Source organism: Solea solea, chromosome 16, assembly GCF_958295425.1.
Source record: "Solea solea chromosome 16, fSolSol10.1, whole genome shotgun sequence".
NCBI classification, from domain to species: Eukaryota; Metazoa; Chordata; class Actinopteri; order Pleuronectiformes; family Soleidae; genus Solea; species Solea solea.
The window spans coordinates 21,509,197-21,536,872 of NC_081149.1; the positions used below are offsets into that span (position 1 = coordinate 21,509,197).

The following is a 27,676-nucleotide window of genomic DNA, read 5'->3' on the forward strand; positions in this document are numbered from 1 at the left end:
CCATGGGTTTTCATTCTTGACTCACTTCCTCACTCTAAGCAGTCTTTTGTAGATCTCACTTTTTTCCCCCTCCCTCCCTCCCTCCCTCCCTCGCTGACATTACTACATTTGACTCTGGTTTCTCTTCACGTGATTCGTGAGTCTTCTTTGGGAACATTTCTACTCCTCCTACTGTTTCCTGCTCAGAGCCACCCCTGCATTTAAGCTGCCCCCACAATGCCTTTCTCTCTCAATGAAATCCAGACATGCACACTGTGCTCACACTCGGGGTATAAAGAAAACAACTCCTGGCTTGTAGCTAGGCAACTCCAAATATGAGTCATCCCACTGCCGCACCCATCATCAACTGATCACACACCCCCACCTACCCCCACCCCCACCCCCACACTCTTTATTTCTCTTTAAAAAAAAAAAGTGTAGTTGTTCAGACCAATCAAACAGTGCGTGTGTGTGTGTGTGTGTGTGTGGTTAATCCCATTTCTCTGCACTCCCCTAACCTCGAGGACAAGGTAGAAAAACCACCCTCATAAGTCACTCACTGTGAGAAAATTACCCGTCTGGCCTCAGTTGATAACATTATGACTACAATATGACGACAGATTACAGTTTGGCAGAGCTGCTCGGGGAGATTTACTTATTGTCATCTGCTGGAGCTGCCAGTAAACTAATGGTGATCGTGTTTCTTGCCTAATCATATATATAGTCATTCGTAGATGTCATTAAAAGATTAGAGCATTAATTGCTTATTATTAGACCAGCACTTGATGAATGAATGTTTTAAGTTTAATGGCAGTCAGTTAGGAAGACCACTGGCAAGAGAGATTTCACTTCAGCAGAAGTATGAAAAATAACTAAACAGTGAAAAGAATGTCAAAGCTATTCGGGAGTGAGGTTGTAAATGAATCTTCCCACAGATGATTCAGTTTGAAAACACAGAGAGAATACTTGAAGATTAAGGGCAAAGGTCAAACATCGGCGTGCCATGAAATCTGTGAGAGAGGCAGTGCCGCGCATGAATGTGAGTCAGTGTATGTGTAAATATATAATCAAAACATAACGCAAAAATAAGTACAGTTCTTCTTCTTTTTTTGGCATCGCCTTTTAGGGGTCGCCACAGCAGATCAGCTGCCTCCGTCTTGTCTTCTCCCCTGTGTCCTTTTCTGTTACACCAACTGTCCTCATGTCCTCCTTCACAGCATCCACGAACCCTGTCAGCAGCTCCATCTTTAACATCCTCTATAAATAATTACTGCAGTTAAGTTCTGGGATCCATCAGTATCACCTCTTAGTAATTATTATTTGTATATATATATATATATATATATATATGTATATATATAGATTGCTAGACACATCTCTGAGTTGTAACTTAATACAGTGCTGCCCCCTTGTGGACAGAAAACCTCTGTGCTCTATGTATTAGTCCCAGTTTCATCTTTATTGTCATTAAAGAGAGTTCAATGACATTTATGGTGGCGTTCTCCTTTGAAAACTAATGTTTGTTGTGTTAAAATAACACTACTACAGCTATTACTGTTATCATTACTGTCTGTATGCAATCAAACTATTCCTTATTTTAACAAAGAAAGCAGCAGTTTTTTGAGGAGCAGCAAACAATGAAGAAGTAAGAAGGGAATGTCAACAAAATTCACGAGTTTAAAGCCGTTTTAAAAACCCGTTTTAAACCCACTACAACAAAATAATAGAGCGGGAACATGGAGTTTTGCCTTGTTGCAGGCGCCGCCCCTTGGCTAATTAGTGCACAGGTGTGTTATCAGGAAGTGTTCAAAAACACACTGCTGCTCCTCGTTCAGTCCCAGTGTTTTGCTGCATAGAGAGAAACTCACATTGAAAATGCATTTGAAAGAAACGGACTATAATTACAGTGTCCTTCTCATTTACACCATAATAATATCAGCTTTAGCTTCAGTAGCCTGGTGTGAGTCCACTTACTCCCCTCACGCTCACTCTCGTCTGCTTCCTCACTATGTCAGAAACAGCGCTTTAATGACGAAAGTCCGCCGCCATTCTTCTGACACAGAGAGCACAGAGTCCGGACCAGAGCCCGGACCAGAGCCCGGACCAGAGCCCGACCTGCTTCAGACCGGGGCCAGGAACCACCGGGCTCCAGTGTCCGCAGACGGGCCTGCTCTCGGGCTCAGAGCCAAAATGGCGTCTGACGCAAGTAACAGGTACCGACACAAAGTGAGGCAGAGGGTGAAGTCTTCACTGAAGCTCACCGCCGACGACTGTAGGGAAGGGAACGTTAACTACACAACTAAAGGAACGTTTTATATTGTTGGACAACTTCAAGCAAACATCCCTAAAGTGGACTTTCAGTCAGACTCTGCTGCTTCAGGTGAGCTCAGATGTTTCTCTGTTTCTTTATTAATGACCTCCACCAAGAGGCTTTGTTTCAGGCCACATTTGTCTTTTTGTCTGTGAGCAGCATAACTCAGCAAAAATCAGCAAAAATCGAGGAAAGATATTTATCACATTTTTCTAGGGATGTAGTTTATTGCCAAAGGAATAATTTTTATTATTATTATTTTAAAGGCTTTTGTTTACAAGATGGTTGACTGCCCAAATGAGCAGCCTTGCGTTCTTCCTCTAGTTATTTGTTCAATTATTTTATTCATTTTGGCACTTTCAGTGCCCTACAGTATATGTTGTTTTGTGTATTGGCATAAGAACATCCAGACTAGTAACTGACCTAGTTTGGCTCCTAAAGTGCTGCTTGTAAAGCTGAGGTGAGAAGGTGAGACATATGAAAGGGTTATATTTTGACACAGTGAACTAATTTACAGTTCACATCTACACCTTATCTCTCACACACACAAACGAAAAGAATATATGTGTGAATATGTTCATTGTCAAATCTAAAATATCTTATGGAATTACTTTGTAAATAATTAGTTAAATAATTCCAAGGGAAGTAAATGAGGGGTCCCTGATGTATTTGTTTTCCTTTTATACACGTCCTTGGCTGAGAAGAAATTGAGAACCTCTTGCAATAGATTAGAATAGACTTTATTGTAATTGCACGTTAAGCTTTATTTCCCAGTTAATTTCAGAATTCAATTCAAAATCCTCCTGTATGCTTTCAAGGCCATCCACAACCTCGCACCTCCGTATCTCTCCCACCTCCTCCCACTCCCTCAGATCCTCCTCCAACCACCTCACTGTGCTCTCCGCCCTCCTCGGCACCGTGGGGAGCAGAGCGGCTGAAATCTCTGCTCCTGGCAGGGAACACAGCACATCCCCAACTACAATGGCTGCAACGCATCTGTCAATGCCCCCTCCAGCCAAAAGCAGAACCTCACTAACCCTACTACAAGTGAGGCAGGAACTCGAGCAAGTGAACCTGAGAAAGGAAGCTGGACCTGACCGAGTACCCGGGAAACTACTTGAGGTGCGTGCTGACCTACCTGCCTAAAATCTATCATCATTCTCATTTCCCGAAACGGCAGAAAACAATAGCCTAAAATAACTGCGCTTGGATAAAGAACTTCCTCTCTAACAGACTAGTGTGTTTGTGAAACTTGGCTCTCACCTCTCCTCCTCCCTAACACTCCCACACATAACCGTTCCCCCCACCCACTGCTTTAACACATCATAAAGTGAGCACATGACACCACAGTGGTTGGGCTTTTATCAGAGAGAGGAGGTGCAGAAACAGCTTGGTGTTTGGCCACAGAAATGCTGCTGCTGAACATCACTAAAACCTTAAATCATCATTGACTGCAAAAGGGAATGGGGGGTCGGGTTCATACCACATCAACGGTGACTGTTGGAATCTCATAGGATCTGCCTTGGTCCACAAACCACTTGACCGTGACAAAGAAGACCCTGCAGTGAGTGCATTTTCTGAGGATCCTGGAGAGAAACTATAACTTGAGCACAGACTCAAACTCTTGCTGACCTTCTATTGCTCCAGGATAGAGACCACAGTCACACGCTGCATCTTGGTATGGTGTGCTGGGTGCTCGGCCAAGCACGAGAACGTACAATATGAGGAAACAGTTCACACAGCACCGAAGATCATCAGCTGCCCTCTGTCTTCCTGCTCGCTGGAACGCCACAAACATCCATACAGGCCCCTCCCAACCAGCCCATTACCTGTTTGACCCAGTACCGTCAGGAAAGCACTACAGATCAATGAATGTGCTGAACCTTTAGAACCACAAACAGTTATTGGGCAGTGTGGACACTAAACAAACATTAACTGCAATATTCATTTAAAAAAAAACAAAAAAAAACACCTTCTTGTTCTGTTTTTTTGTAATCCCATTAGACTCTGTACAATGATAATAACGCTTTCAGTCGATCTTCATCCAAATATAAACTCTTTTATATTGTTGTTTTGATGCTGATGTCGGTGTTTTACAGCTGACATTATGTGCTGTTGTTAACTGTATGCGTCTTTGCATTGTTACCAAAGAGTTAAAGTATAAATTTGAGCACAGATTTTGTCATTCAATAACTCTGTTCTCTGACTAATCACATTTTACAAAAACATGTGAAGATGAAAATATTTTCTTCCCGACTCTGACCTCAAAATTGCAGTAAATGTTTTCCCTTTTTAAAAAGAGACCAGACATGTTGAACACTTTATGTATTGACTGTTTTTGAGCACGCTCTTTGATGGTTTCTTTGTGTTTACCAGTCCAGGCTGAGGAGGGGCAGACAACGATGAGTAGTCAGTGGCTCGGCTCTTCAGAGGAGAGCTGGCAGAAGCTTCAGCCTGTGGTGGAGTGTGGAGACGACGCCATGAACCTCATTGTTAGGAGGAGACGAGCTGGAAACCTACAGCTGGATCAAAGTGAGACTGCAGCTTCTCCAGCTTTATATCTGATACTGACATTGCTGTCCCCCCCGGTGTAAAATGTACTTTGTACGATTTGTGTCTCAGTGAATGGGTCGTCTGTGCCTCTGTCCCAACTGCCACCTCAGTGTGGTTATTCTGTCCAGGCCACATGGAGAGACCTCAGTCTGATGGTTCAATATGACGCCTGCCATGTCACACAAGAGGTAAAAGTATACAAACATGCATTCATCACTGCTGATTTAAACCAAACAGGAGTCCCTCACGCTTGAAAACACATTTGGAGTATCTAAATTTGAACACCATGGTCGTGTCTGTGCCGTGGCCACTTCCCAGCTCTCTTCTTTACCCCGATGTCACACCAGAGGCGCATGTGCTTCATCCCAAGTGACCGACCTAACGAGCACAACCACTGGGTTTTCCAATGGTTGTGCCAAGTTCCTCTCAGCAAACGCATTCTTATTTTTACCACATGAATCACGCATTATAGCTGAAGTGACTCAGTCTGCTCCCTCCTGTTCAGAGAGGGGCTTTTGGAAACGACTCACGTTGACTCATGTTTTCACTTGTGTTTCATGGTAAAAACTTGTTTCTTTAATCATAGACTCGTCTTCCCTAATGGAAGTAGAATGTTTTCAGTCCCTGTGGCGGTAAAAGCATTTTTGTGTGTGTGTGTGCAGGACGACGGCTACGTGTTGCCTCTGCTGTGGAGGGGGACTCCCGTCAAAATGTCTTGTCCAGTCACTGAGACGCATCCTCCCGCCACGGGCCCGTTCTCTGTGTGCTGCCTGCCGTACAGTATGACTGTCAAACTCCGGGGACTGTCTCCTCCTGAGGTGTTGAAGATAAATGGTAAATACACTTGTTCTGTGTTCACTTTACTCTAATGGCTTTCTGACTTCTCTTTACTGACTCTACAATAAACATAACACAAGCCTTTTTTTTTTTTTTGTTTTTCACCCTTTCATGTCAGTGAGAGGAGAGTGGAAGCCTTTGGTGTTGTTGGTAGAGCAGTGTGGCTACACTCTGGAGAGACGAGGTGCAGATGCCGTGATCTCTGCTCTGTACCTCACATGTGGCATGACTGTAAAGGTGAGGTGAATTTCAGAAGAGATACTGTGAATGGAGACCAGAACATTCATCCATCCATTTTCTAACCACTTTATCCTCCACGATCTCAGCTGACATAGGGAGATAGGTGGCGTCACACCCTGGGCAGATCAAACAACCATTCACGCTCACATAGATTTAGAGTGGAGACGGAACATGTTGCGTCGGAATATTACAACTATTTCCATTTTGAAATAGATTCAATAGATCAAATTCAATTGAATCTAACAATCAGTTAGATATATAGATAGTTTTCTATTTCAAACATGTGCAACATTTACAATGACAACACATTTACAATTAATCTCGTCACATGTTTGAAAAGCAGTAGGCAGAAGTATAAACTTGTTATGTACTATACCTACCCCCATTCCTATTACACACAACTCAATTTATACACTACTTTATCACCAAATATTTACATAGTTACAGTATTTTATACAATGTTCTCAGTACACAAGAACACGTCTGGCTCTAAACACGACCATTTCCATTGCCGTCCTGGATTAAACTGCTGTTCTTAACACTTATATTAAGTTCAAGTTAATCTACTGAACTGCACACGGATATAGGAAATCTAAACTACCGTCTGTTCATGATTAAGAAATACTGACAAATAGATTAGATCCTCCTGACCTTTTTTAAAGCTTTACATAACCTGGCACCTCCATATGTACACACCTTCATCATCCACGCTTCTCACGACTCCTCCAGTCTACAAATCACCTTTATACATCTGTTTATACAGTTCTGTTTTCTCTTAGTTGGTTGTTTTTTAAATTGCTTTGTTTTATTATTTTTGTCTCTGGAGGGTGTCCTTGGATGTCTTGAAAGGCACCAATACATGAAATGCATTATCTTTATTATTAGGTAAGGACGCCGGTCATTGCTGTTACCTGTGAAGCTGTTAGGCCGCCCTCCACCACACTTTTTCCTAGTCAATCTTTGTACCTCTGCTACTCGATAAATACTTTGTTTGGAGTTAATGTGAACACTGCATTTAAAAAATTGCATACATTTACTGTTTAGTCTTGAACAAAATTATTATGACTACAGATGAGGTGACCATTAAAAAAAAAAAGAACAAAACAATAATTATATCTATACTCAAATATTTTGTTATTTTTCTTTCTTTTTCAGGATGAAAAATACACCCTTTATCTTCAAGTAGGAGAGAAAACACTCACTCTGTCCTGTCCTGTCTCTCGTCCCGATGCTAATCTCAGCAGGGAGCCAAAGGACTCCATTCCAAACCGACAAACCGCAGAGTCTTTTCCATGGGCTGCACCTTTTCACCTTGCCCCACTTTACTATCCCCACCCTACAGATCAGAAACCTAGCGTTCATGGTGTAGACGATCCTCTCACTACCTCCCCTTCCATGCCTGACCTGACGCTTGCTACACAGCCTCTTGGCGATCCGCAGCCAGAATATCCACAACACCACTACCACCAGATCCCTATTGGGGAGTTGTATAAGCAATACAGCTTACACACCACCCCATCATCTCCAAGCAGAGAGGAAGATTCAAGTCTTGTGCATCCAGATCAAGAAAAAGGAATTCCTGTCTCAGGTCTCTCTGAGAAGCACAGTGCTACAGACTCTTCCTTCTCTGCTACAGGCTTTCCAGCTCAGGCTGAAGCGCCTTCTGTCCAGCCCCCCCGACATGCCTTCAATCCCTATTACCACTACTACCATCACCCAAAAATTCCTCTTTTTGACCCACGTCAAGATCCTGATCCTGATCCAGGTCCAGAGGTTCCTGAAAAACTGTATTCAATGAATCCTCGTACCTTTGAGTTTCCTGTGTTGCCTCCCAAAATCCAACCATCTGACACAAACTCAGACCAGGTCCTTGAGCCTGAGGCTGCCCCCCATAATTACATCAGTGAACCACGTCCTGAAGTTGATTCTCCACCTTACACACCTCATCCACCTCATATTCCATATTACTTTCCACATATTGCAATGGGTGAAGCTAAAGCGTTGGCTGCCGTACATCACGACATGGCCGCAGAAATGAATGTGTCCCTTTCTCACTCGTCGGCCCTTCCAATCGACAATAAATACGACTTTTATCCTGATGCAGATCGGCCGAACTCGGATGAAACGATGATTAACAGTGTAAAATACAGATCAGAACAGGTTGAAAATCAACCACTGCCTGAAGATGATGGCACGAAATCAGAGCTGGGCTACAAAGCACTACACGACTCTGCATCTACACCCAGTTACTCCCCTACACCAGACCCTGTTGTGGTTCCCCCTGCACAATCCCCACAATCACCTTCCTCTTATCCATCCAACCACCAACCCTCTCCTTATCTATTCTACGACCACCCTTACAGTCCTTACTATCAGATATATTATGCACCGGGATATTTACCCAGCGCTGACAACCATGAGTCTCCAAGTTCCTCGTCCTCAATGCAGCATCCATCTTCTCACAAACATCAAACCACTAATTCACCCTCAGAATCGACATATGATGTTGGAAATGGCCAACTACCTCTTTACTACTATAACTACCACCCCCTCTACGAGCAGGAAGTGTCCAAAGATGACCAAGGACGTCGTCCTCGAGCCAGCATAGACTCTGGAAAGGCGTCCTCTAAATCAGCATCCTTGCCTCCGTCTGACCCTGATGAAGCAGGACCTCCCAGCATCCCTCAGCGAGCGCACAGTCCCCTCTACAGCCTCTATTCCCATTATGTAACGCAGCAACGTCCATATGATCCTTTTGGGCATCCTGGTGCAGAGGAAGCAGGAGAGGGGCTGGATAATGACACGAGAGGTAAAGTCCTGTTACTTTGTGGCTCTAGACAAGCTGGTGTTTTGACCTCAGATCACCACAAGGGGGCATAAAAATTGCTTCGTGCCACACAGACCTTAACCACACACCATCAACTGTAGCTGTAACACTGTAGGCGCATGTGAGCCGAAGTTGAACTAATAACTGTTGTCTTTGTTGACTCAGGTGACATCGCACCACCTGCTTTGCCCTGTGGCCTCGGCCCTGTGTTGGATTTCAACACCGTGAAGGGTGAGTCTCAAACACAAACAGACGAAAAATAACAAGCGTGCCAACACTTGTCTGAAGTTTGAAATGTCACTATACCGGTCACTTTATTAGGTGTAATGTTCTGCTGATGCAGCCAGTTTGCTTTAGGTTTGACGTGTTGTGTGTTTGCGAGTCTTCATCAAATCAAATCATTGTCTCGTACAGAATGGAGATATTTCCACTAACTTTACGCATAGAAATGTCTAAAAAGGACGAAGAAGTTTACCTCAAAAGCACTGGCGGTTCTGCTCATCAAATCAGCTTTTTGAAAAGACCTTTTTCAGTTAAATTTGAAGCATGTTCATTTGAAGGCTCACAATAATGTGTACTGTTTAAAAGCTTCTCTACATGTTGTGTCCCATTCAATTTAGATACATGACACTCAAGTATAACTTTTAGTTACTGCCCCAAGAAATGACCTATCAATATAGGATGAAAAGAAAATCTCTCTCAATTCAAATCAGAAAACAATTGTAGAATCGCAATATAAATCGACTCGAGCACCCGAGTATGGAGATGCAATCAAATTGTAAAATTGTCCCAGCTTTAATCCTCCTTTAAGTTTCTGATGAAGTGCTGCTCAGTGGATATTCTCTGTAAACTCTTGCTGCATTGGTCGTGTGTGTGATCAACAACCACAGCACATTCAAAATCCTTTTTAAATCACCTTTCTTCCTCATTCTGATACTCAGTTCAAACTTCAACCGGTCATCTTAACCATGTCCTTGTGCTTAAATGCATCGCGTCGCTGCCGTGTGATTGGATATTATGTGAATAGGTGAACTCAATATAGTGGCCAGTACATGAACTTTGTGGTGTTTGAGCAGTGATTTGCAGTCATGCATGTCAAGAATAACGTACGTTTTTGTGTGTGTGTGTGTGTGTGTGTGAGTGTGTGTGAACAGACTGTACAATGGGACAATATTTTGTCTTTGTGGCCCCTGAGTCTGTGTTGGAGCCCACGCTGGTCCTTCACTCCTCTGAGGACAGTACAGTGTCCTGCACACTGCAGAAGCTGACGCCGGAGTCCGACCTCTACATCACGCCGCTGGAAGGTTGTGGAGTAAACAAATATGTAAGGCACACAATTTACATACAACCACTTTGGCTGTGTTCACACCTGCCATGAGAATGCATCTCTAAATATAACTTGAGGGATGTGGTTGGATCTCACTTGTAAACGGCGAGCAGAGAGAAGAAGTGAAAGGTGTGTCAGTGCACCGTGCACAGCTCTAAAATAAGATTTTACTCACTTGAAATGCTCATTGTGTTTTAGTGGAGGCCATATAGGAACAATGTATGTTTAAGAGTAATATATGTCAACTGTGTCTTCAATGCTATTATGGTGTTCACATTTGTTCTCAGCTGTCCACATGCTTGAGTTTGGCGTTGTAAAATGACACAACATAAAACCATTCTTCTCATATAATGTCTTTGTTAGGTGTTTGTTCAGACAGTGGTTTATCTGCTGGAAGTCCAAGGTCTCCTTTCTCCTCAACAAGACCACAGTTCAGAGATCTCTCCAGTCAGGTGCGTTATTTTTGCTCCTTCACTTGTTTCAGGGTCAGTGAAAGTGAAAATATAGTAATTGTCTTTCTTAAGCCGGTCAGGGATCTACCTTTGAATACCAGAAAGGATTTTTAAACACACACTTCAAGAACCCTCCGTTTTCTCCCTTTTGCCTGGAATTCTTTCTTATTCAAGGGCTACTGAGTAATTAAGACATCACTGGTTCTGATTGAATCTAGTTTTTGACCCCTGCCCACACATCTAATACACAGTAAGAGAGACACTACTGTACTTAATTCAGTATGTAATGTGTTTACCTGTCTTTTATTGTAGTACAGGCAACATCCAGGAAACTTGGGATTCAGGCATGTAGGCAGGAAACTTTCAGGGAGGGCGAGATTGTTGCTGGTGGATCATGCATTTTCAATCGATTATAATCCTACTGAATATATTGTTTTATTTAAGCAGTAGAATCTACTGCTGAAACATTTCATGGGCTACTCTTCTTATATTTTTGTTTTATATTTAGTTGTCTTATTTAAGTGTTTTGTTAATACTTTCATTATTTTTGTTATTTTATTGTGTGCCTTTTAAGCTGGGAATCCCTTCAAAATGTCGTTATGTCCTCATAATGAGAATAAAAATTCTTGATTCTTGCTTCGTTTATGTGTTGTCAGCCATAGTGCTGCTCTGGGAAGCTGTTTCACCTGCTCAGCTGTGCCCAAAAACAATGCATCACTCTGGGAATGTCAGCCCAGAAAAGGAAAACAAACAAAACTGCTATACTGAGAAATCTAGAGTTGGGTGGAGCTCCTAAATGGACCATTGGACCTTAAAGCATTACTTGTTTTCCTGCATGTGCACATTGCTTTTCTACTCTCCACAATGCACTAATAACTCTGGGATCCATCAACAACTGTAGTTTTTACCAAGAGATACACACACATCCGCCTCCTGTGCAAGTGGAAAGCTACAACTCTTTTAGATAGAACATAAATATTATACATCAGTATATCTACACCCACTGTGTTTTAATGAAATGTAAAGGCCTGCTAATGATCTAAGCTGATTTTCTGCATTGGTTCACAGGTTGATGTTTGAATGCAGTTCCTCCTCAGGTTCTCCAGGTGAGGTAAAGATCCATGTAACGGATCAACCTCCTCTTCCTCCCCTTCAGCCCACACCAGCCATGGTCACTGTGCAGCTGAGACTTGCGACAGGTGAGCAGTTTTCTTATTTTTGTTGTTGTTTTCTTATCTGGAGGTGGCCTGGGACCCATGTGGCCACGACCGTGAGAGCTTCAACGCGTTTTGGGTCACACTGAAACACCACCTACTCAGCTGACACTTCTTAATGTTATGCAAACAGACATTCAGTCAGCATCCCCTCACACAGACAGCAGATGCATCTGTTATAGACGGACTGGCTATGAACAACCATGTATATGTTTATTTGCATATAGAGTGAGGAGATAAGACGCATGTGGAGATGAATACTAATTCCATGCCAGATCTGTTGTGCTTTGTCCTGTCCACTTGTGACTAAATAATAGTGTTTAGTTAGTGGTTCTCAAACTTTTTCTGTTGGGGCCCCCCCTTTTTGGAGGAAGAAATTTCCCGGGGGCCCCGCGACTCTCACCAAATTGTAACAATGTGCCAAGTATAACATTTATTGAATCAGTATTAAAACAAACATTTCACTTTGCTTTCAATAATCTGTTGTGCAAACAACATTTTTGCTTTAGCAATACAAATAACCTCAATATTACTTTGTGAGACAGCAATATTCAAATAAAAATATGAAATGCGCAAATACAACTATAATAGTGTTGTTTTTTTAAACAAATACATTTGGATAACAAAGAATACTTTACCAATATCAAAAAATTTGCTGTGCAAATAACATTTTTTTAGTTTTAGCAATACAAATGCTGTCCCGTCAATGTTTTGAGACACAACACACAGAGCGGTCTTTGGTGGCATTTTCTCGTCTTGGGTTTTGGTCGTCGTGAATCATTGTTCCGTTCGGCTGACGTTGGATTGTTGTTGTTAGTTTCCGAAACATTGCACAGTTTTCTTTTTGCCGCTGTCAGAAACTTCTCTATTATCCAAACCTTGTCACCAGCGTAGATTTTGTTGTGGTACGTCACTTAAATAAGTCCGGGTTACAGCGAGACCAAAAGTTCCGCCTGCTAAACTTTAGGTTAGTTAGGACTTAAAAAAAAACTGAACTTGCGCTGTGTCTGCTGTAGAAGTGTGATTTGAAGTCTGTCACGTAGGTTTGGCTGGTGCATGATGAGGTTTTCCTCCCTCGTAAAGACTGTGGTGTTGTTGGATTGAAGAAGGCCGACTGCAGCTGGATCTGAAAGACTTGGTGTGTGTCATGGCTGATTTTTCGACTCACTTGACAGTCGAGTACCATGTTGTGTTTGGGCATACATGGCATTTCTAATAAACTGTTATGTGGAGGAGAGAGAATCGATGTCTGTCTGTCTTCTTTGGCCTGTATGAGGCGGGTCCTGTACAAATAATCGAATAGTGTCTGTCCCTAGTACAAATGGGTGCAAAGACATTTCTCCTCTCATCTGAAAGGTTATTTTACGTGCAAGTGACTGATGGGGAGTCATTTATGTGTTCATTAACACCACACAAGACGTGTTGAAGCCAACTGGCCTTCATGTGAGGTGCCGTTGTCACACGTGTTGTGGTGTGAGTGGGTGTGAAGCTGCCTGGGGAGGGATCTGAACTGCTGTGTGTGGTTGATGAGCACTGTTTCAGATCAGAGTCTTTCACACCTTATTCAGTCCATCTGCGTTAAATCCAGATGAGTGTCCCTCATCCTTCAGAGAAAGGTTGACTGTTGGATCCCGATCTGATTAGCTTCCTCTCCTGTGATGTGTCAATCCTCTACCATCAATCTCTTCCTCACAGATGAGTCCTTCACACATTACCACCCGGAGGCTCAGCTGCCGCTCAGTCTCATACAAGGCAGACTACTTTACTTGGAGGTGAGCCTACTGGATCCTCCAGAGGCCGACCTGGTGCTGCTGGTTTATTCCTGCCTGGCTTATGTTCAAGCTCCATATAACAGCTGGATGCCCATTTACGATGGGTATGTGAAATAAATGCAATTAAAACATTAAGTCTTGTTTAATTGTGTTGTGACGTATATTTGCAGACTAACTTGTTGACTCTAATGTGTCCTAACCATGACCACGTTCACACAAACAGTCTGAATTTTCTTTTTCTCCCATTAATGTGTCTTACAATGTGAACTGTCAAATTGGATTAAATCAAAACTGATTGAGAAGTGAACAATGTGGCTGTTAACGTAGCCTATGGTGCCATTTGCTCTTGTCATGGGGTGATGAGGATAGTTCATTAATAGCTGTCACTCACTCAACAAAGAAGCAAGGGGGCAAAGTCAACATTTAAACGCTTTTACGATTAACCTTGTCCTATACTTGTGAACTAAAGGTGTCAGCCACACTGCAAGCTGTACTTGCTGTAATTCCTTTTTTGTTTTCTCCCATTGTAATTGTCGTTAAACGACTGTTTTGTTTAGCTGCACAGGCTGGTATGATTCACAGCCGCTTCCTTCCCCTGACCCACACCAAATCTGGAGGATTTTGATCTCCAGCTTCCTGTTCCTGCCCCCAGAAAGTACCTCTTATGTGTATGAAGGAGGACACGCCCTACCAGACGACCCACAGGTACCGCCCACTTTACAAACTATCAGAAGTTAACACTCACTTTTACTTTGAAATGATAATGCTGCTGCTAATACGACTGCAAAACACAGCATACAGTTGACACTAATGGGTGGTTATGTGTAGGCTGAGAACGTGATGTGTTCATAAGCTAATGACCGTTTCAATGTTTTGGTTTGGGCTCCTTCAGATCTACTTTTGGTGCTTGACTGAAGTGTGCTCTGCTGCAGACGGTGACTGCATCAACAGTAAGTCTCAACATAACAGAAACGCACACGACATGAGTCGCGTGTATTCGTTTGCTACAAAATGTTTATTACTAAAGTGCAAGTGACTCTTTAAAGACACACAATTTACTTTCATCGTGCAATTAAGTAGTTAAATTTGTCATTTGACAACCGGTGAGTGAAATATCTGGCCTCTCAGACCTGCACCTCACTTCATTGACTTACAGCATTTGTTTCCTTGTAGGACCCGACAGTGACGTGTGAGCAATGGAATAAAAACACATTAACGAATTGCACTCCCGTTTTTGTCCTTTTAATGGCAACATGTAAACCAGGGTTGGTGAACAACAGAACATCCATTTCTATAGTCATGAACTCAAAAACACTACAGTGTAATACAGTAGTAAGTGCAACAGAGTAGACAGAACAAGTTCTACACACACAGGTCAAGGTATTCTGCCGTTTTTTCTTTTTTAAACTCTTAATGAGTATTTATTTGGCCACAGAAGCTTGTAGAAGGAAAAGGCACCCGAGGGTAGAAAAGCTAAACAATATTTACTTTGATGGCAGTACTTTTAATTTTGTGCCACCGTTTACAGGCAGCACTTGACACTTCACATCTCCAAGGCATGTCATTTGAAATGTTTAGGGATGGTTTAACAGCCCCAAGCGGAGCATGCAGAGGATTTCTATCACTCCTAAAAATAAAGGTTTTTTTCTGGCCCTCTGAACACATCTGTGTGATAAAGGAAATAAAGTGGAATGCATTGAATAAAGTGGTTTTAATAAAACAGCAAAAATAAGACTCTCGTACCATTAAACATCTATAGCATTAATGTGTTGAATAGAAAACAAACGCTCGGTGGGCATCAACTCCCCCAAATGCAGAAACGTTTGGCACAGAATCGCGAGGAAAAAGCGCAAAATCTGAATCTAAGAGCTGCACACATTGTTACAAAACGCTGCAAACTAAGGTGCTTAAACTTGTAACAGGCACATGAATATTCTTTATAAGCAGCAACTCCCTGCTCCCATACTCCTGTCAGGCATGTACGCATTATGCTGGCTGGCTGGCTGTTTCTTGATGGATGAATAATAGTTTATTATCAGCAACATCCATTTTGCACTGCATGAAAAAATCACAATATAATATTGATGGTGGCTCTTATAGTAGGTTGTTTGGCTCAATGCAATGGTTTTGGAAATAAAAACAGTATTATAGTTCCAAAATAACAGTTGTTGATATACAAAATAAAGCGTGTAAACACTGATTTGCTGGTTGAGTTTTAGCAATGGTCCCCCCCCTTTTTTTTTTTATTGAAGAGCTGAAGGGAAAAAAGAATCCTCTTCCTCAGTACACGGCTGAATAGTACTTGGAGATCTCCTCATTGACTCTCTTGATCTGTCTCAGGAGGATCCCCGCGCAGACCAGGGCAGTAATCTGTCATGCGGACACAGAAGGTGGAGGGGAAGTAAAGAGAGAGGATGGGACAAAGCTGTGCAGTGAAAATCCTGATTATTCCACCGTGGGACCTCCCCAAGGATTAAATCCGCAGCCATAGAATGAGCAGACATGAGGGAGCAGCTGCACACAGCCATTACCCCAAAAATAAAACAGCCTACAGAGCCACATAGCTAGTGTGGAAAAGGAAAAAGCCAAATGTGTTAATTCAGCAACATGCAGACCTGTAAAGGAAACTATTAATTCTACTAATTTATTCTTTAGCTGCTAAATGGAGATGGAATTGATCGTTTTACCAAAACAGAAAGACAGATTTTAGTAAGTAAGGTTGAGTGGGAAATGAAGCAGTTTTTTTAAATGTAGTATAGTAGTCCATGTCTGTTGAAAATGTGAATCAAATAGAAAATCCCTTAAAGGAGAATCAATGTGTGTACATGAATGTGGCCCAGGAGGAAAAAATTTTACATTTCCCCATTCCCACTGGTCAAAAATAATTATTGTAGTGAACTCTACTTTTTCCAACGTGGGGCAGCACTGATATTTAACTTGTGGTCAGTTGTTGGTGAGGGGAAAAATTTGCGTTTTGTAAGGTAAAGTTTGTGGTCTAAACTTTTATCCATCACAAACATTAACATTGTCTTTAAGGAGTTTTTGTAGTTGGTTAAAAAGTCGCTACATTTCAGCGATGTGAGGTGATAACACCTGAACGCCACTGCATCCTCTGGACACAGATGCAAAATAGAAAAGTGGGTAAAATGTGCAATATATTTATTTTCTCCAAGCCAGAGCACTGTGAACAAACCCCAAAAGTCGGCACATTTCTGAGAGTGAAAAGTGACCAAAGCACACTAGGTCTGAGCGATGGGGATGTTAGCCACAGTGAGGGGGGTGAAAATGACTGGGTCCTGGTCATGGTGGGTGTAGGCGGTGGAGACAAGTTCCTGCTCGGATGGCCGAGGGACAACAGAGGTGGACTGAGTCAGGATAATGTACTGAGGTGTTGAAGCAGAAAGGCGAATCTTGCAAGAGAGCGTAATGCTGCAGATCAGAGCTATTATCTATGGGAATCAAAAAAAAAAAAAAGGAAGGAGAAGAAGTTTAAAGAAAGGCAGAGTATTGATGGAAAGAGACAGAAGGGAAGCGGACAGATTAGAACAACAACAAAAAAATTTACCTTTTCATTCTAAAGCAGAATTAAGCCTGTATAAGTCTTTCTTTTTTTCACTGTAGATTTAATAAGTACAGATTAGTTTTGTATTTTCCTACCAGAAGAGCTCCAGTGCCAAGAAAGATGGACATCACCAGTGATGCATTGCGGTCAAAGACATCAGCGATCACCACAGGACAACTCTGCAAGACCAAAGAAATGTGAGCACCCATTATACACATTATACGCAGGTCCACAATTATAATTTCAATACATCACGCAAACAAACTTACAGACGATAAATATGCCTGGGGACAGGTCTGTTGAGCCAGCTCGATCAGCTTAAATCCAGTCACTCCACAGCAGCCAAGCTACAGAGGAGGTAGAGGAGGCGAGAGATGAGGGGAGGCCACAAAAAAAAGCTTCACGTGGTATCTTTCCATGCACCCTTCAACTGACCTCCAGTCCTCGTTTTAGTATACAGGCACTAGTGAGGAACCATGTTATTGTATATAGTGTAGTGTAGAATCTTTAGGTGCCTCGCGATTCGATTAGAAGATGATAATCGATACATTTCGATCCACTTTGGATCAAGTCTTTTGAAAGTCTTTGTCTCACTCTGTGATCACTCACTACTTTCTTTTTAGCTCCGCTTCATTAGCACCGGTGTGGCTCTCATTCATTGCTCTTGTTTTGAAGCACATGCGACATCAGCCTCCAGTCATCGGCGATAAACTGTGCAGTTATAGTGACGTCACATGTCATTTCTATCCGACCCGCTTTCACCAGACTTCTGTTTTGGTTTCGCTGATGAGTCTCGGGATCACTGTGTCAGTGAAATGGCGCCGCTGTGTTTTCGACTCCACCCTTCTTTAAGTGTCTGGGTGAGTTCCGCCTTTTCGTACCGTCTATTTTACGTTATTTAACATTTAAATAATCGGAATTTGGACATTTGTGAGTCCATTCCAAACCGTCCACGTTTGAATCACGGTGCATCTAAGAATGAATGTTTTTCCCCCACCCCTAACTAAATAGATGGTGATACAGTCAGATTACCGGGCTAAAGTGACGAGTATCCAATTTCTATTTCCTCTCGTATTTGTTTAGGGCTGTGTGGACATCATCCATCCACTGTGTAGCCATGTGACATGACTGACAATGTCATATGAAAATATCCATGTAGTTTTCTGCATATATGCATGTACTGAGCGTTGTATTTGTGTGACGAAGAGTGAAGTCCTCTAGAGCTACGGTTAATCTTACAACTTTGCTGCCATAGCTTGCATTCAGGAATTTACACTATGCGGCATCAATGGCCATTGCTTATCTCCCGCTTCAGTACCGTGTGGTCTTATTAATAAGACGGTTTCTGCTGTTGATTATGCATGCAAAAGGTATTGGACAAAAGTAGTAGTGGTAATCTGAATGTAGCCAGAATGCAGATTAAATCAACAGCTTAATGGTGAGACCTACTTTCATGAATCAGTTTGTGCTTACCAGGTTGTGGACGAATGTGAGCGTGATGCCAATGGCTGGATCTCCATTCCCTTTCACATACAGCGCATACAGGCTGACGTAGAACTCTGCGACGCTACTTCCGACCTGAATTATGAAAACAAAACCACAATGATTAAAGATTAAGAGACACCTTTTTACAGTTTTGTGATTCCATTGTTCCAATCCCATTAGCCTCCCCAGCCCGACTCCCTCCGTTTTCTTCTCACCTCTCTTCTCTGGGTGTAAGCAAGCAGTCCACAAAGCACTTCAGCTACAGCCAGAATGACCAGAAGGACGGAGAACTGACAAATGAACAAAAGAGGCAATAAACTTTGATTACACCATGTTCGTGGAACACATTATTTATCACACAAGCAAGTCATGTAGCAACCAGAATGCACAAGGATCCAAACAAGGATATGCAAATACACTTTAAACCTGGTTTTAACATCCATCCTAAGTGATTCAATTGCATGCAGTCAGGGTTCAATAAGACTGTTTGCACCTGACATTTAAACACATCCTGGATGCATCTACTCTCACCACACATGATGTCAGCTGGCTTCCCTCGCCCCATATTCAAATACACACCGACGTCATGTCTGTTCTTGAAAACAAAGGCACGCAGAGGGGGGGAAAAATGAGGCTAGTTGTTTTTATGACTCCGAAAAATAAATCATGTGACTGTCAGTGTGGTAAATGCATCAATGTGTGGGTGCTGGTGAGTGTAAAAAAAACACTGCAGCGAGTCAGAGGATTTTTAGGCATAAAGGCCTTAAGTGGAGGATGCCCTTGCACTGGATTGTTGTTACCCTACCCTTCAGGGAGGCATCTGTGGGCACCACCTTGCAAAGAGACAACCTATAACAACCTTGCATTGTGGAAGCTTTTACTCCAAGGGAGAAGAGCTAACATGAGTTATCAGCAGCCTCCTCTGGAGGTGATGCGGTGCACACAGCAAGTGGAACCACAGCAATCACTAGCAGTAAAAATGTCTGAAACTGCAAATGTTTGGGTTCTCACTAAAATTGTAATGTTATATTCAGGGGTTTTAGATCAGATTGGATTTTATTATTTATTTGTTTTTCCAAAATTCAATCCCGTGATTTTTGCCCAGTATCAGACTGGTACAGCAAGTAAATATCTTATTAACTTAATTCATGTTTTTATGTATTTTGTACACTCTGAAACATCACACAGCTTCTTAACCCATCTTCATCACCTCCACTGACCTGCACCGCTGTATCACTGGTGCATGGTCTAATGGGCAATTCTGCATCATTAAAAGTGAACAATTACACAAACTGAACATCACTTTCAACTTGAAGCTGTGGTGCAACTTTTGTTGTTATTATTCTGCCTTTGTTTGGAAGAGAAACAGTATAACATGTTTGCTGCGTCCTTCATCAGAAAATGCTCTGTCAGGCAAAACTATCAGACCTGACTGAGGGAGCATTTGTGTTCGGCAGTTGTTGAGCAGTGGAATTCACTTCTAAAACTTTTCCACATTTTTGCAGCTGTACTATTGACGCTCTTCCACTATATAGTTCTACACACAGTATTTTCCATTACTATAGTGTAGGTGGGGTTGTTGCCGTGACGCCATTTTATATGCGTCACAAACTAGTGATGAGCAAATCAGTTGTCAGTGTAACTGAATCATTCGAATCAGTTCATTAAAAAGATTAGCACCGGAGCACAGACTCCACTGTTACATAAATATTGAGATTTTAGACATTTCCTTGCTCAATGTTGGAGATTAATGCATGTTTTCAGGATTTTCAAGTCTTTTTAACTGATCTACAGTTCGGCATTGTTCTGTATGATTCCTGTGTCGGACATCGCGCTCATGACTCTTCCTGTGACGACACTCTCTGACCAATCGGTGGCTGGTAGTCAACGTCACATTTTAGTATCCGCTCAGCTCACTTGGAATCCTTGCCAGAGCAGGTAATAAAAAAAATATCAGGTGCTATCGCTAATGGAAAAGCCAAAAAAAAAAAACAGTGTTGAGTCGAGCCTAGTCGTGCTAGAACTGTATAGTGGAAAAGCGCCATACGGGCAACATGAGATGCTATACTGAGTAACTAGGTGTCGTGTGGAGCTACTACACTTAACTCACTTAGAATTTATGTTGTTCAATAGAGAGAGCTCGGTTTTTCCAATGTGAGTTTATTCTGCACTGAAATGAACAGTTATCAACTTTATTTTTTTAATAATCAACAGTCAGATTGATGAATGCAAGGTAATATTATGTGTAAATAGATAATACAGAATAACAAAGGTAACAGCTGTTACAATTAATTCATAATAGGAAGCACATCTTACCACAACCAGAGAACACTTTTTCTCACCGCAGGCGCCGTAGTCTCCAAACGCCACCACAATCAGCATCACTGAACCCAGAACAATCAGAACCGTCACACCTGAGGCCCAGAGTAGAAATACACAACCGTTACTGAAGTCACGAGAAACTGAACATGTCACTAAAAGGATGTGCAGAAATAAAATCCAATTTAAAAACAAATGAAAAATACAAGGGTTATTAATTTAAGGTAAAACTGAGAAAAAGAAAAAAAAGACTTCTGCTTTTCTTTGTCCCCAGAGGTGATAATTACACCACAGGAGGGAATATTGGAATGTTGTGTGTGTGTGTGTGTGCGTGTAGCTCTGTGTGCATCAAACATGTATTAGGACAATGTGTAACAAGTCTCCTCTGTGTTTTTGAATTTATTGTATATAAGAGGCAAACACATCAGTACTATTATTTTATTTCAAATGCAAACTCACCCATCACAAATGCACTTGAGTTAAGGGACTGGATTTCAAAAATGCCTCTGGTGTTCTCACTGAATCTCAGCCATAGGCCCAGACCCAGGAAGGCAAACCCCACAACCTGCAAAACAGGAAGAGAGCAAGAACATGCAGCTGGGGCTACGCACTTTGTGGTTTTCATTTCAACACAATTAGGAGATTGCAAAGGAGAAAAAGAAACCGTTCTATTTTTAACTGTTCTCTGCCAATTAAAATTACAATAGATAAATGTTAAACAGTTCTCATCCTTCAATCGGAGTATAGTAGTTGATATTTTGATGGTAAAGTTACATATCAGATCACAGCCTTACATAAATTATAGCTTCACATAGTTCAATAATATCAGTTGTAATCTGTTAGCTGATGGTTTTGAATATCAGGCAACAGAAAAATGAACCTTATAGAGACAAACTGCATGATATACCCAAAAACAAGCATGAATGGAGCAAACTGGCATAAACAAAATAAAAATACTAATAATCACACACACAAAGTTTATTGGGAGTTTAGTATTTTAGAGATGTTCAGTATTTTCTGCATAAATGGTGCACAGCCACTTATGAAACTAGGCCTAACATGTCACTTGTCATTTACTGATGTTATTCCATGCTATGTTATTTCTTGACCTTTTAAAGCTCATTTATTTCAGTTAACAATAATAATAAAAAATGCTCAAACCATCTCCATCTCTCTTGATAAAGGTGCTTGAGACTGAGAGTGAGTCAGAGTTCCATTGCTGATGTGAGTGATGAAGGCTGCTCGGTGGGCAGTTATGAATAAAATGTCATGTGTGGATGGACTTTTATTGAGCCTCATTTATTTGAAAGTTGCCAACTACATAATACGACTTGTTGATCTCACTTTCATACTGCAAAAAAAGGTCAAATGCACAGTTGGTGATAAATTGTGTTAAATGATTGTCATTATCTTGGCCATGACAGTGGGTTTAATAAAAACCAGGCTGATGCATATGCAATAGTTTGGACTTTTTTTAATGAATTAATAGTTTTTGCTTTCTTCTTTGGGTAAAAAGTAGGTTTAACAACCTGTTAAAATACACCAGAATGACACCTACTTCTTTCAAATCTTGACAATGAAAAATGACAATCTTACAACGATTAAACTTGTTTTCGTTTTTAAGAAGAAGAAAGACAAAAAAGGGAAGAATAAAAAAAGCACTTACCGCAAAGATGAGGTTGAAAAGGACGAGGATATATTTGCAGACGACGCCACATCCGTCCAAAGCCATGATGAGCCGCGATTGTCTGTCCACGTGAATAACACTAAAAACACATTGACCTCAAATGTAAAAACACCTCTTAATTAAGCAGTGTTGTCGCAGTAATGACGTATTCATGGTTTTCGCGGTGAAACACGGCGCTACAGCCTCCACTGTACAGTACAGGCAACCGTGTTGAATAAGAAAGTAACTGTAAATGAAATAAATACCTGAGTTTGTAAAAAAAAAAAATGCTTTGCTTGTTCTTCTTCTTCTTGTTGAGAGTAAGGCGGTAGAAAGAACGGTGCAGCAGCAAGTCAATGGAATACAAACCCTCTCATACTGCGTGGACGCCGCAGCTAAGCCTGTCCCTGATGCCCCGCCTCTCTGATGTCGCTCGGCCATGTCATTGGCTGACGGTGGTGATTGACAGGCGCCGCTGCCTGTGAGCAGAGGACGCGAGGGAGGAGTCCAAGCAAGGCGAGGAAAGTGAAACCTAAGGAATCGAAGGTAACGGACAGGAAGCTTGACGAAACGATGAAATCAGCCTTCAGTTTGAGGCAATGAAAGTGCTTTTAACACTAAAACAGAAAAAACAGAATAACAATTGCATTTAAAAACCAGGAAACATGAACCAAAACAGTCTTTTGAAACTGAAGCCCATATTTACTTGCTTTTAAATTTACAACATGGGAATAATCATGTAAGAAAAATGTTGATGTGGAGGCTCTTGTTCAGTGTTTGTGTGTGTTTTCTTTTCTCAAAAATGTACAAATATAAATCCATAACTCTTAAAAATCAAGCTTCCTCTCCTTTACATCGACATACGACTGAACTATCACCACCATCAGACACATTTTGTTTTATTTGTGAAAGTAGTGATGCCATAGCATCTACTTTTGATGTTGTTAAGTTGACTAATTCTGCATTATATTTGGTGATAACAATTGAATTCAATGACATCATAACTGAAATATCTGGTCATTTTCAAATGTACCTTTTGGTTTACTGTATGTCTGGTACTTTGCAATTTAAATTATGTTGTGGAATAGGGCTTTAGTAAATTAAATTAAATTAAATTAAATTAAATTAATTAAACTAATGAACTATTTTGATAATGAATGAATCAGTTTGAGTGGTTTTTTTTTCAATAATTGAAATGAGTTTTCTAATTCTTCAGCTTCATCAAAACTGAATCGTTTTGGATACGACATTCAAAAACGTAATTTCCAGGTTTGGTAACACAAATCAACATTTTTAAAAATGTTCTGACATTATATGGACCAAAGAAGTACACATTTAATCCATTGTGCAAAGAATCGTTGGTTGCAGCTCTATTGTGGAGACTATTTCTCAAGCTAAGTTTTCAGAGGGAAGGTTTTAGGGATAAATGAAACCTATCTGTGTGTTCTAAGAAAGTGAAAATGAAAACCAATGAATGTTAATGACAGGAGACACTGTGTGCACATGTTCCCACATGTTCCCACAGATACCATGGTGTATTTTTCATTACCAATTTCTTTCCATGACCTGTAAGGTCTGAGGCTGGATTAAGAGAGTAATTGCCTCTGTGGGCTCTCACAGCCTGTGTCTGTGGAACAGGCTGCTGTGTGAAGTGATGTGACCTGGTTCAGAGGGAGGCAGAGGGACAGGTAGCAGGAGAGAGAGGCCCAGGCTGATAGAGTCAGCTACACACACACACACACACACACAATATCACACATGTGACACAAGTGACAGCAATCATCTGTTCTGAGGAAGGAAGTAATGGTGAGGAAGCAGGTTTGTCATATGTACAGTGTATGTGTGTGTAGAAGAGATAGAGACTAAAACTAAACTAAACCAGAGATTCAGTTATTAAAGAGTCTACAAAACAACTATAAACATTTCTATACAACAGTAATCATATTTGATTAGTATTGCTTTTCTATCCATCCATTTTCTACCACTTTATCCTCCCCAGGAGGGTCGCAGGGGGTGCTGTGCCAATCTCAGCTGACATAGGGCAATCGGCGGGGTGCATCCTGGACAGTTGGCCAGTCCATTGCAGAGCCACATGGAGACAAACAACCATTCGACCATTCACTCTCGAGCATACATTCCAATTTACCTGATCCCCATATTGCATGTTTTTGGACTATGGGAGGAAGCCAGAAATTTGATTTGCTTCTCTGCTCGCACCAAAACACAACAAATGCTGGTCCACCAGCACCATTATGCTGGTTGGTCCATGCTGGTCTATGCTGGTCCATGCTGCTTCATGCTGGTCTATGGTGGTCCATGCTGGTCCATGCTGGTCTACCAGCATCATTATATTGGTCCAGCATTTTTTTTTTTTTTACAGTATAGGGCAACGCTGTGTCATATAGGAGCCACTAGAGGGCGCAAACACATTACATAATCTGGACAGGACTGCGCATCAAAAAAAAGAATCCACCTGAAGAGACTGCAGGTGTCTGCTTTTCTGTATGCATTATTTGTCTCAGGCCTTGCTTTACTGAAATGATGATTATCAGTTTTTATATGAGTTTACTCACTTCTGTTTTAAAACACACTCAAGCTAAACATATATTTTAATTTAGGTAGATATTATCACATATCTTGAAGAATGGAAAAAAAGATTGCATCATTTAAAAGCGGATCTTCAGTGTCTTTTGTGAACACACAGAGAGATATTTTTCTGTAGCTGTGTTGCAGAGAATAGTCTCAGCTGACTCACTGTAATACAGACTTTTATAACCCTTCTGCTTGTGGAGATAAAAATGTTCATATATAATATTTTAAAAATGTGCTAGAGCCTTGCAAAACAAGAATGTGACATTTATTTATTTAGCTACTTCAGTACACTTTATTTTGTTCTTCTTTTCTCTTGATTCACAGATATATAGATGGAACAGCACAGTATCAAGCACAAGCATTCAATATAAAAAAACATAAATGTTACAAGATGTATATTTAAAAGAATAAAACAAGAAGACTACAACTAAACAAAGGATAGGCATAAAACACTGGAAAAAAGTTTTTATTTAAATGCATATTTATTTTCCCCTTAATATTAACATATGCATATTAGATTAACATATTAATGTGTGGACATTTCTGATTCAGTTTGAATACCAATAAAAAAGACAATTGAACAGAAAATATAAGGACATAAAACACAGTTTTATCAAGTGCTTTGACCATTTTATTTATTGTATATATTTGTTTGTGTTTTATTGTTGTATGTTTATAGAGTGATTTTCTTGCCAATATTTTGCCAGTGTTATGAAGTGGTTTTTTTTTCTTTCTTTTTTTAATTCTCCTGGGGAATGGAAATAAGTGGGGATGGGGCAGGAGGGGGGAGGTTGTGGTGGTGGAGGGGTATTAGAGGGGGGAGAAGAAGAGGAAGAAGAAGGAGAAAGGAGACAGGCAGACGGAGCGCAGACCTCAGACCAGCTCTCCTCACCTCGGCCCACTTCCCTGCCTTTCCAGCCCGGTTCCCGCGGACAAATCTGACCGCGGATCAGTTCTCGCCACACTACGAGTTTACGCCAACCAGGACTGAGAGCAGAGGAAACCGTGTTCGTCTGCAGCCAAGGCGCTTCCACCAGGGCAGAGCACACGGCGAGGGAGCGGACGGTGTTATCAGACGAAGAGGGACTGGAAGCAGTGGGAAGCAATGTGGAAGTGAGGCTTTAATGCAAATATACAGTTTAGGTTAGCAGAGAGACGTCGGCTGGCACCGCGCGGGGAGAACGAGAGAGGAGTGTTAACGTGAAGCCAATTATTTCCTACGCTTTCTATTATTGGCAGTGGGAGCAGTGTTTTCTCCCCGAGCTACATTTATGAACAGAGCTAGCGGAATGTAACGTTAGCGGGCGAGCTAATGTTAGCAGGCTAATTAGCTTGTCAGGCATCCAGGAGTCGGACGTGTGATCTTTATTGAAATAGGTCAGTGTTCGGTGACTGGCTTCACTTTTTAGGCAAAAGGCTGAACTTAATGTGTTTCGTGCGGAGTCCTGGTGTAGTCGTAATGCTATGCGACGAATAACCGACGCTAATTTAGACAATAAACAGCGCGTGTTGCCTGCATTGATGTAAATCTGTTCAGTATTTTTACGTCTACGCGTCTTGGGGGAAAAGCCACATCCATTGTGAACATCGAACGAGAGGGAACGAAGGCAGATATATCACACACACTTTTGACTGGAGACTGTCTGCCGTCCAATGTTAATGTCGACCGACGTTGCATCTATAATGCTACCCGTTAGTCGGGGAATAATGGACCGGGAAAGAGACATTGACACGGCGGCTGGAGCCCTTGCGAACGCGCCTGGGGGTCCAGCAGCTGTCCGTGGTATGAAGCGAGGAGACCCGGAGCCCGACGCCCAGACAGCCGCTGCCCTGACTGACTTAGCCGGGGCGGAGTGCAAGAGACCAAGGATAGACGGGACCGGGAGTGTTATTGGTGACATTGGACAGGTAGGAATTCAATGTAAACACACCCTCGGCATCCACATTTCTTCCCCCCCACAGCTCTAATGTTATAATAGTTTTAATTTCAGCTTCATGTGTAGCAGCACTGTATCAGAGTATCAGCTGTCCTCTTCCTTCTACTCAAAGCTTTTGTTCCTCAGCATCAGCGGGGAGTGATGATAATATTTTGACAGGGCCATTTCCCTCCCTTCTCTGTCTCTCATCAACAACATAATCATGCATCATTGCAGCTCACTGTAAACTGTGTCACTTTAACCAAAATAATTATAGAAAATGAAGAATATAACAACAGCAAACTTGGTGAGATGTTGTGCTGCTGTGTGAGCGACCATGACCAAAGCCAGACAAAGGTAATATGATATAGACTCCATTGCTATGACAGACAGCAGCACAGCTCAGACCCATTCATCACGCCTTCCACAGAGTAAACCAGTGCTTTGTCACATGTCGTGAGGTACAGTGTATTTTCTTTGTTTTGAACCACATGGATGCAATTTCTCAGACGATTTCGCAGCGAGTCACCTCACCGAATCCTGATACACACCGCGTGTGCCATTAATCGCTCCTGCGTCTCGCCCCCTCCTCAAATTGTCCCTAGGTGTTAAGAGGCAGGCAGA

The 27,676-nt window shown here is 41.7% G+C and overlaps 4 protein-coding genes across 9 annotated transcripts in view; 3 read left to right on the forward strand and 1 right to left on the reverse strand.

Annotated features, from left to right (window-relative positions):
- Positions 1-1,842: 1,842 nt before the first annotated feature.
- Positions 1,843-10,878, forward strand: LOC131475280 (uncharacterized). Its single transcript, XM_058653250.1, has 10 exons — positions 1,843-2,359; positions 4,667-4,822; positions 4,913-5,031; positions 5,506-5,677; positions 5,799-5,917; positions 7,076-8,729; positions 8,913-8,978; positions 9,902-10,071; positions 10,438-10,526; positions 10,839-10,878. Exons 1-10 carry the CDS (start codon positions 1,855-1,857, stop codon positions 10,876-10,878), a joined length of 3,090 nt encoding a protein of 1,029 aa, XP_058509233.1. The 5' UTR covers positions 1,843-1,854.
- Positions 10,879-11,597: 719 nt separating this feature from the next.
- On the forward strand, positions 11,598-14,737 carry LOC131475379 (zona pellucida sperm-binding protein 1-like). Of its 2 annotated transcripts, XM_058653460.1 has the most exons (5): positions 11,598-11,725; positions 13,436-13,616; positions 14,070-14,217; positions 14,405-14,462; positions 14,686-14,737. In XM_058653460.1, the coding sequence occupies exons 1-5, from the start codon at positions 11,599-11,601 to the stop codon at positions 14,703-14,705; spliced, it is 534 nt and encodes a 177-aa protein (XP_058509443.1). In that variant the 5' UTR covers position 11,598; the 3' UTR covers positions 14,706-14,737. The 2 variants fall into 2 exon arrangements, with proteins under 2 accessions (XP_058509443.1, XP_058509442.1); XM_058653459.1 differs by having other exon boundaries at positions 14,405-14,737.
- A 166-nt stretch (positions 14,738-14,903) lies between these two features.
- On the reverse strand, positions 14,904-22,955 carry zgc:65811 (uncharacterized protein LOC393524 homolog). 2 transcript variants are annotated; one of them, XM_058653446.1, is made up of 9 exons: positions 22,811-22,955; positions 22,545-22,644; positions 21,338-21,443; positions 20,876-20,973; positions 18,775-18,849; positions 18,548-18,652; positions 17,344-17,421; positions 17,170-17,253; positions 14,904-16,961 (listed from the first exon to the last, which is right to left on the reverse strand). In XM_058653446.1, exons 2-9 carry the CDS (start codon positions 22,608-22,610, stop codon positions 16,752-16,754), a joined length of 822 nt encoding a protein of 273 aa, XP_058509429.1. In that variant the 5' UTR covers positions 22,611-22,644; positions 22,811-22,955; the 3' UTR covers positions 14,904-16,751. The 2 variants fall into 2 exon arrangements, with proteins under 2 accessions (XP_058509429.1, XP_058509430.1); XM_058653447.1 differs by having other exon boundaries at positions 14,904-15,882; positions 22,811-22,954.
- Positions 22,956-25,973: 3,018 nt separating this feature from the next.
- Positions 25,974-27,676, forward strand: part of LOC131475354 (RNA binding protein fox-1 homolog 2-like) — a 53,623-nt gene continuing 51,920 nt past the window's right edge. For 3 of the 4 annotated variants that reach the window (XM_058653423.1, XM_058653424.1, XM_058653427.1), the window contains exon 1: positions 25,974-27,044. In XM_058653423.1, coding sequence (XP_058509406.1) covers positions 26,790-27,044 — 255 coding nt within the window. In that variant the 5' untranslated portion in view covers positions 25,974-26,789. The remainder of the gene's footprint in view (positions 27,045-27,676) is intronic. The other variant, XM_058653422.1, reaches the window with a different exon arrangement.

What these genes read in the sequence shown, in the direction of transcription:
- zgc:65811 (XM_058653446.1), bottom strand. Translation starts at nt 22,610, where the DNA reads ATGGCTTTGGACGGATGTGGCGTCGTCTGCAAATATATCCTCGTCCTT. An exon ending in TTTTCAACCTCATCTTTGCG is followed by an intron (nt 21,444 to 22,544) that starts GTAAGTGCTTTT and finishes CCTGTTTTGCAG; the next exon opens with GTTGTGGGGTTTGCCTTCCT. An exon ending in CTTACACCCAGAGAAGAGAG is followed by an intron (nt 18,653 to 18,774) that starts GTGAGAAGAAAA and finishes TTCATAATTCAG; the next exon opens with GTCGGAAGTAGCGTCGCAGA.
- LOC131475280 (XM_058653250.1), top strand. Translation starts at nt 1,855, where the DNA reads ATGCATTTGAAAGAAACGGACTATAATTACAGTGTCCTTCTCATTTAC. An exon ending in AAACCTACAGCTGGATCAAA is followed by an intron (nt 4,823 to 4,912) that starts GTGAGACTGCAG and finishes TTTGTGTCTCAG; the next exon opens with TGAATGGGTCGTCTGTGCCT. An exon ending in CCTGCCATGTCACACAAGAG is followed by an intron (nt 5,032 to 5,505) that starts GTAAAAGTATAC and finishes GTGTGTGTGCAG; the next exon opens with GACGACGGCTACGTGTTGCC.
- LOC131475379 (XM_058653459.1), top strand. Translation starts at nt 11,599, where the DNA reads ATGTTTGAATGCAGTTCCTCCTCAGGTTCTCCAGGTGAGGTAAAGATC. An exon ending in GCAGCTGAGACTTGCGACAG is followed by an intron (nt 11,726 to 13,435) that starts GTGAGCAGTTTT and finishes TCTTCCTCACAG; the next exon opens with ATGAGTCCTTCACACATTAC. An exon ending in CCCTACCAGACGACCCACAG is followed by an intron (nt 14,218 to 14,404) that starts GTACCGCCCACT and finishes GGGCTCCTTCAG; the next exon opens with ATCTACTTTTGGTGCTTGAC.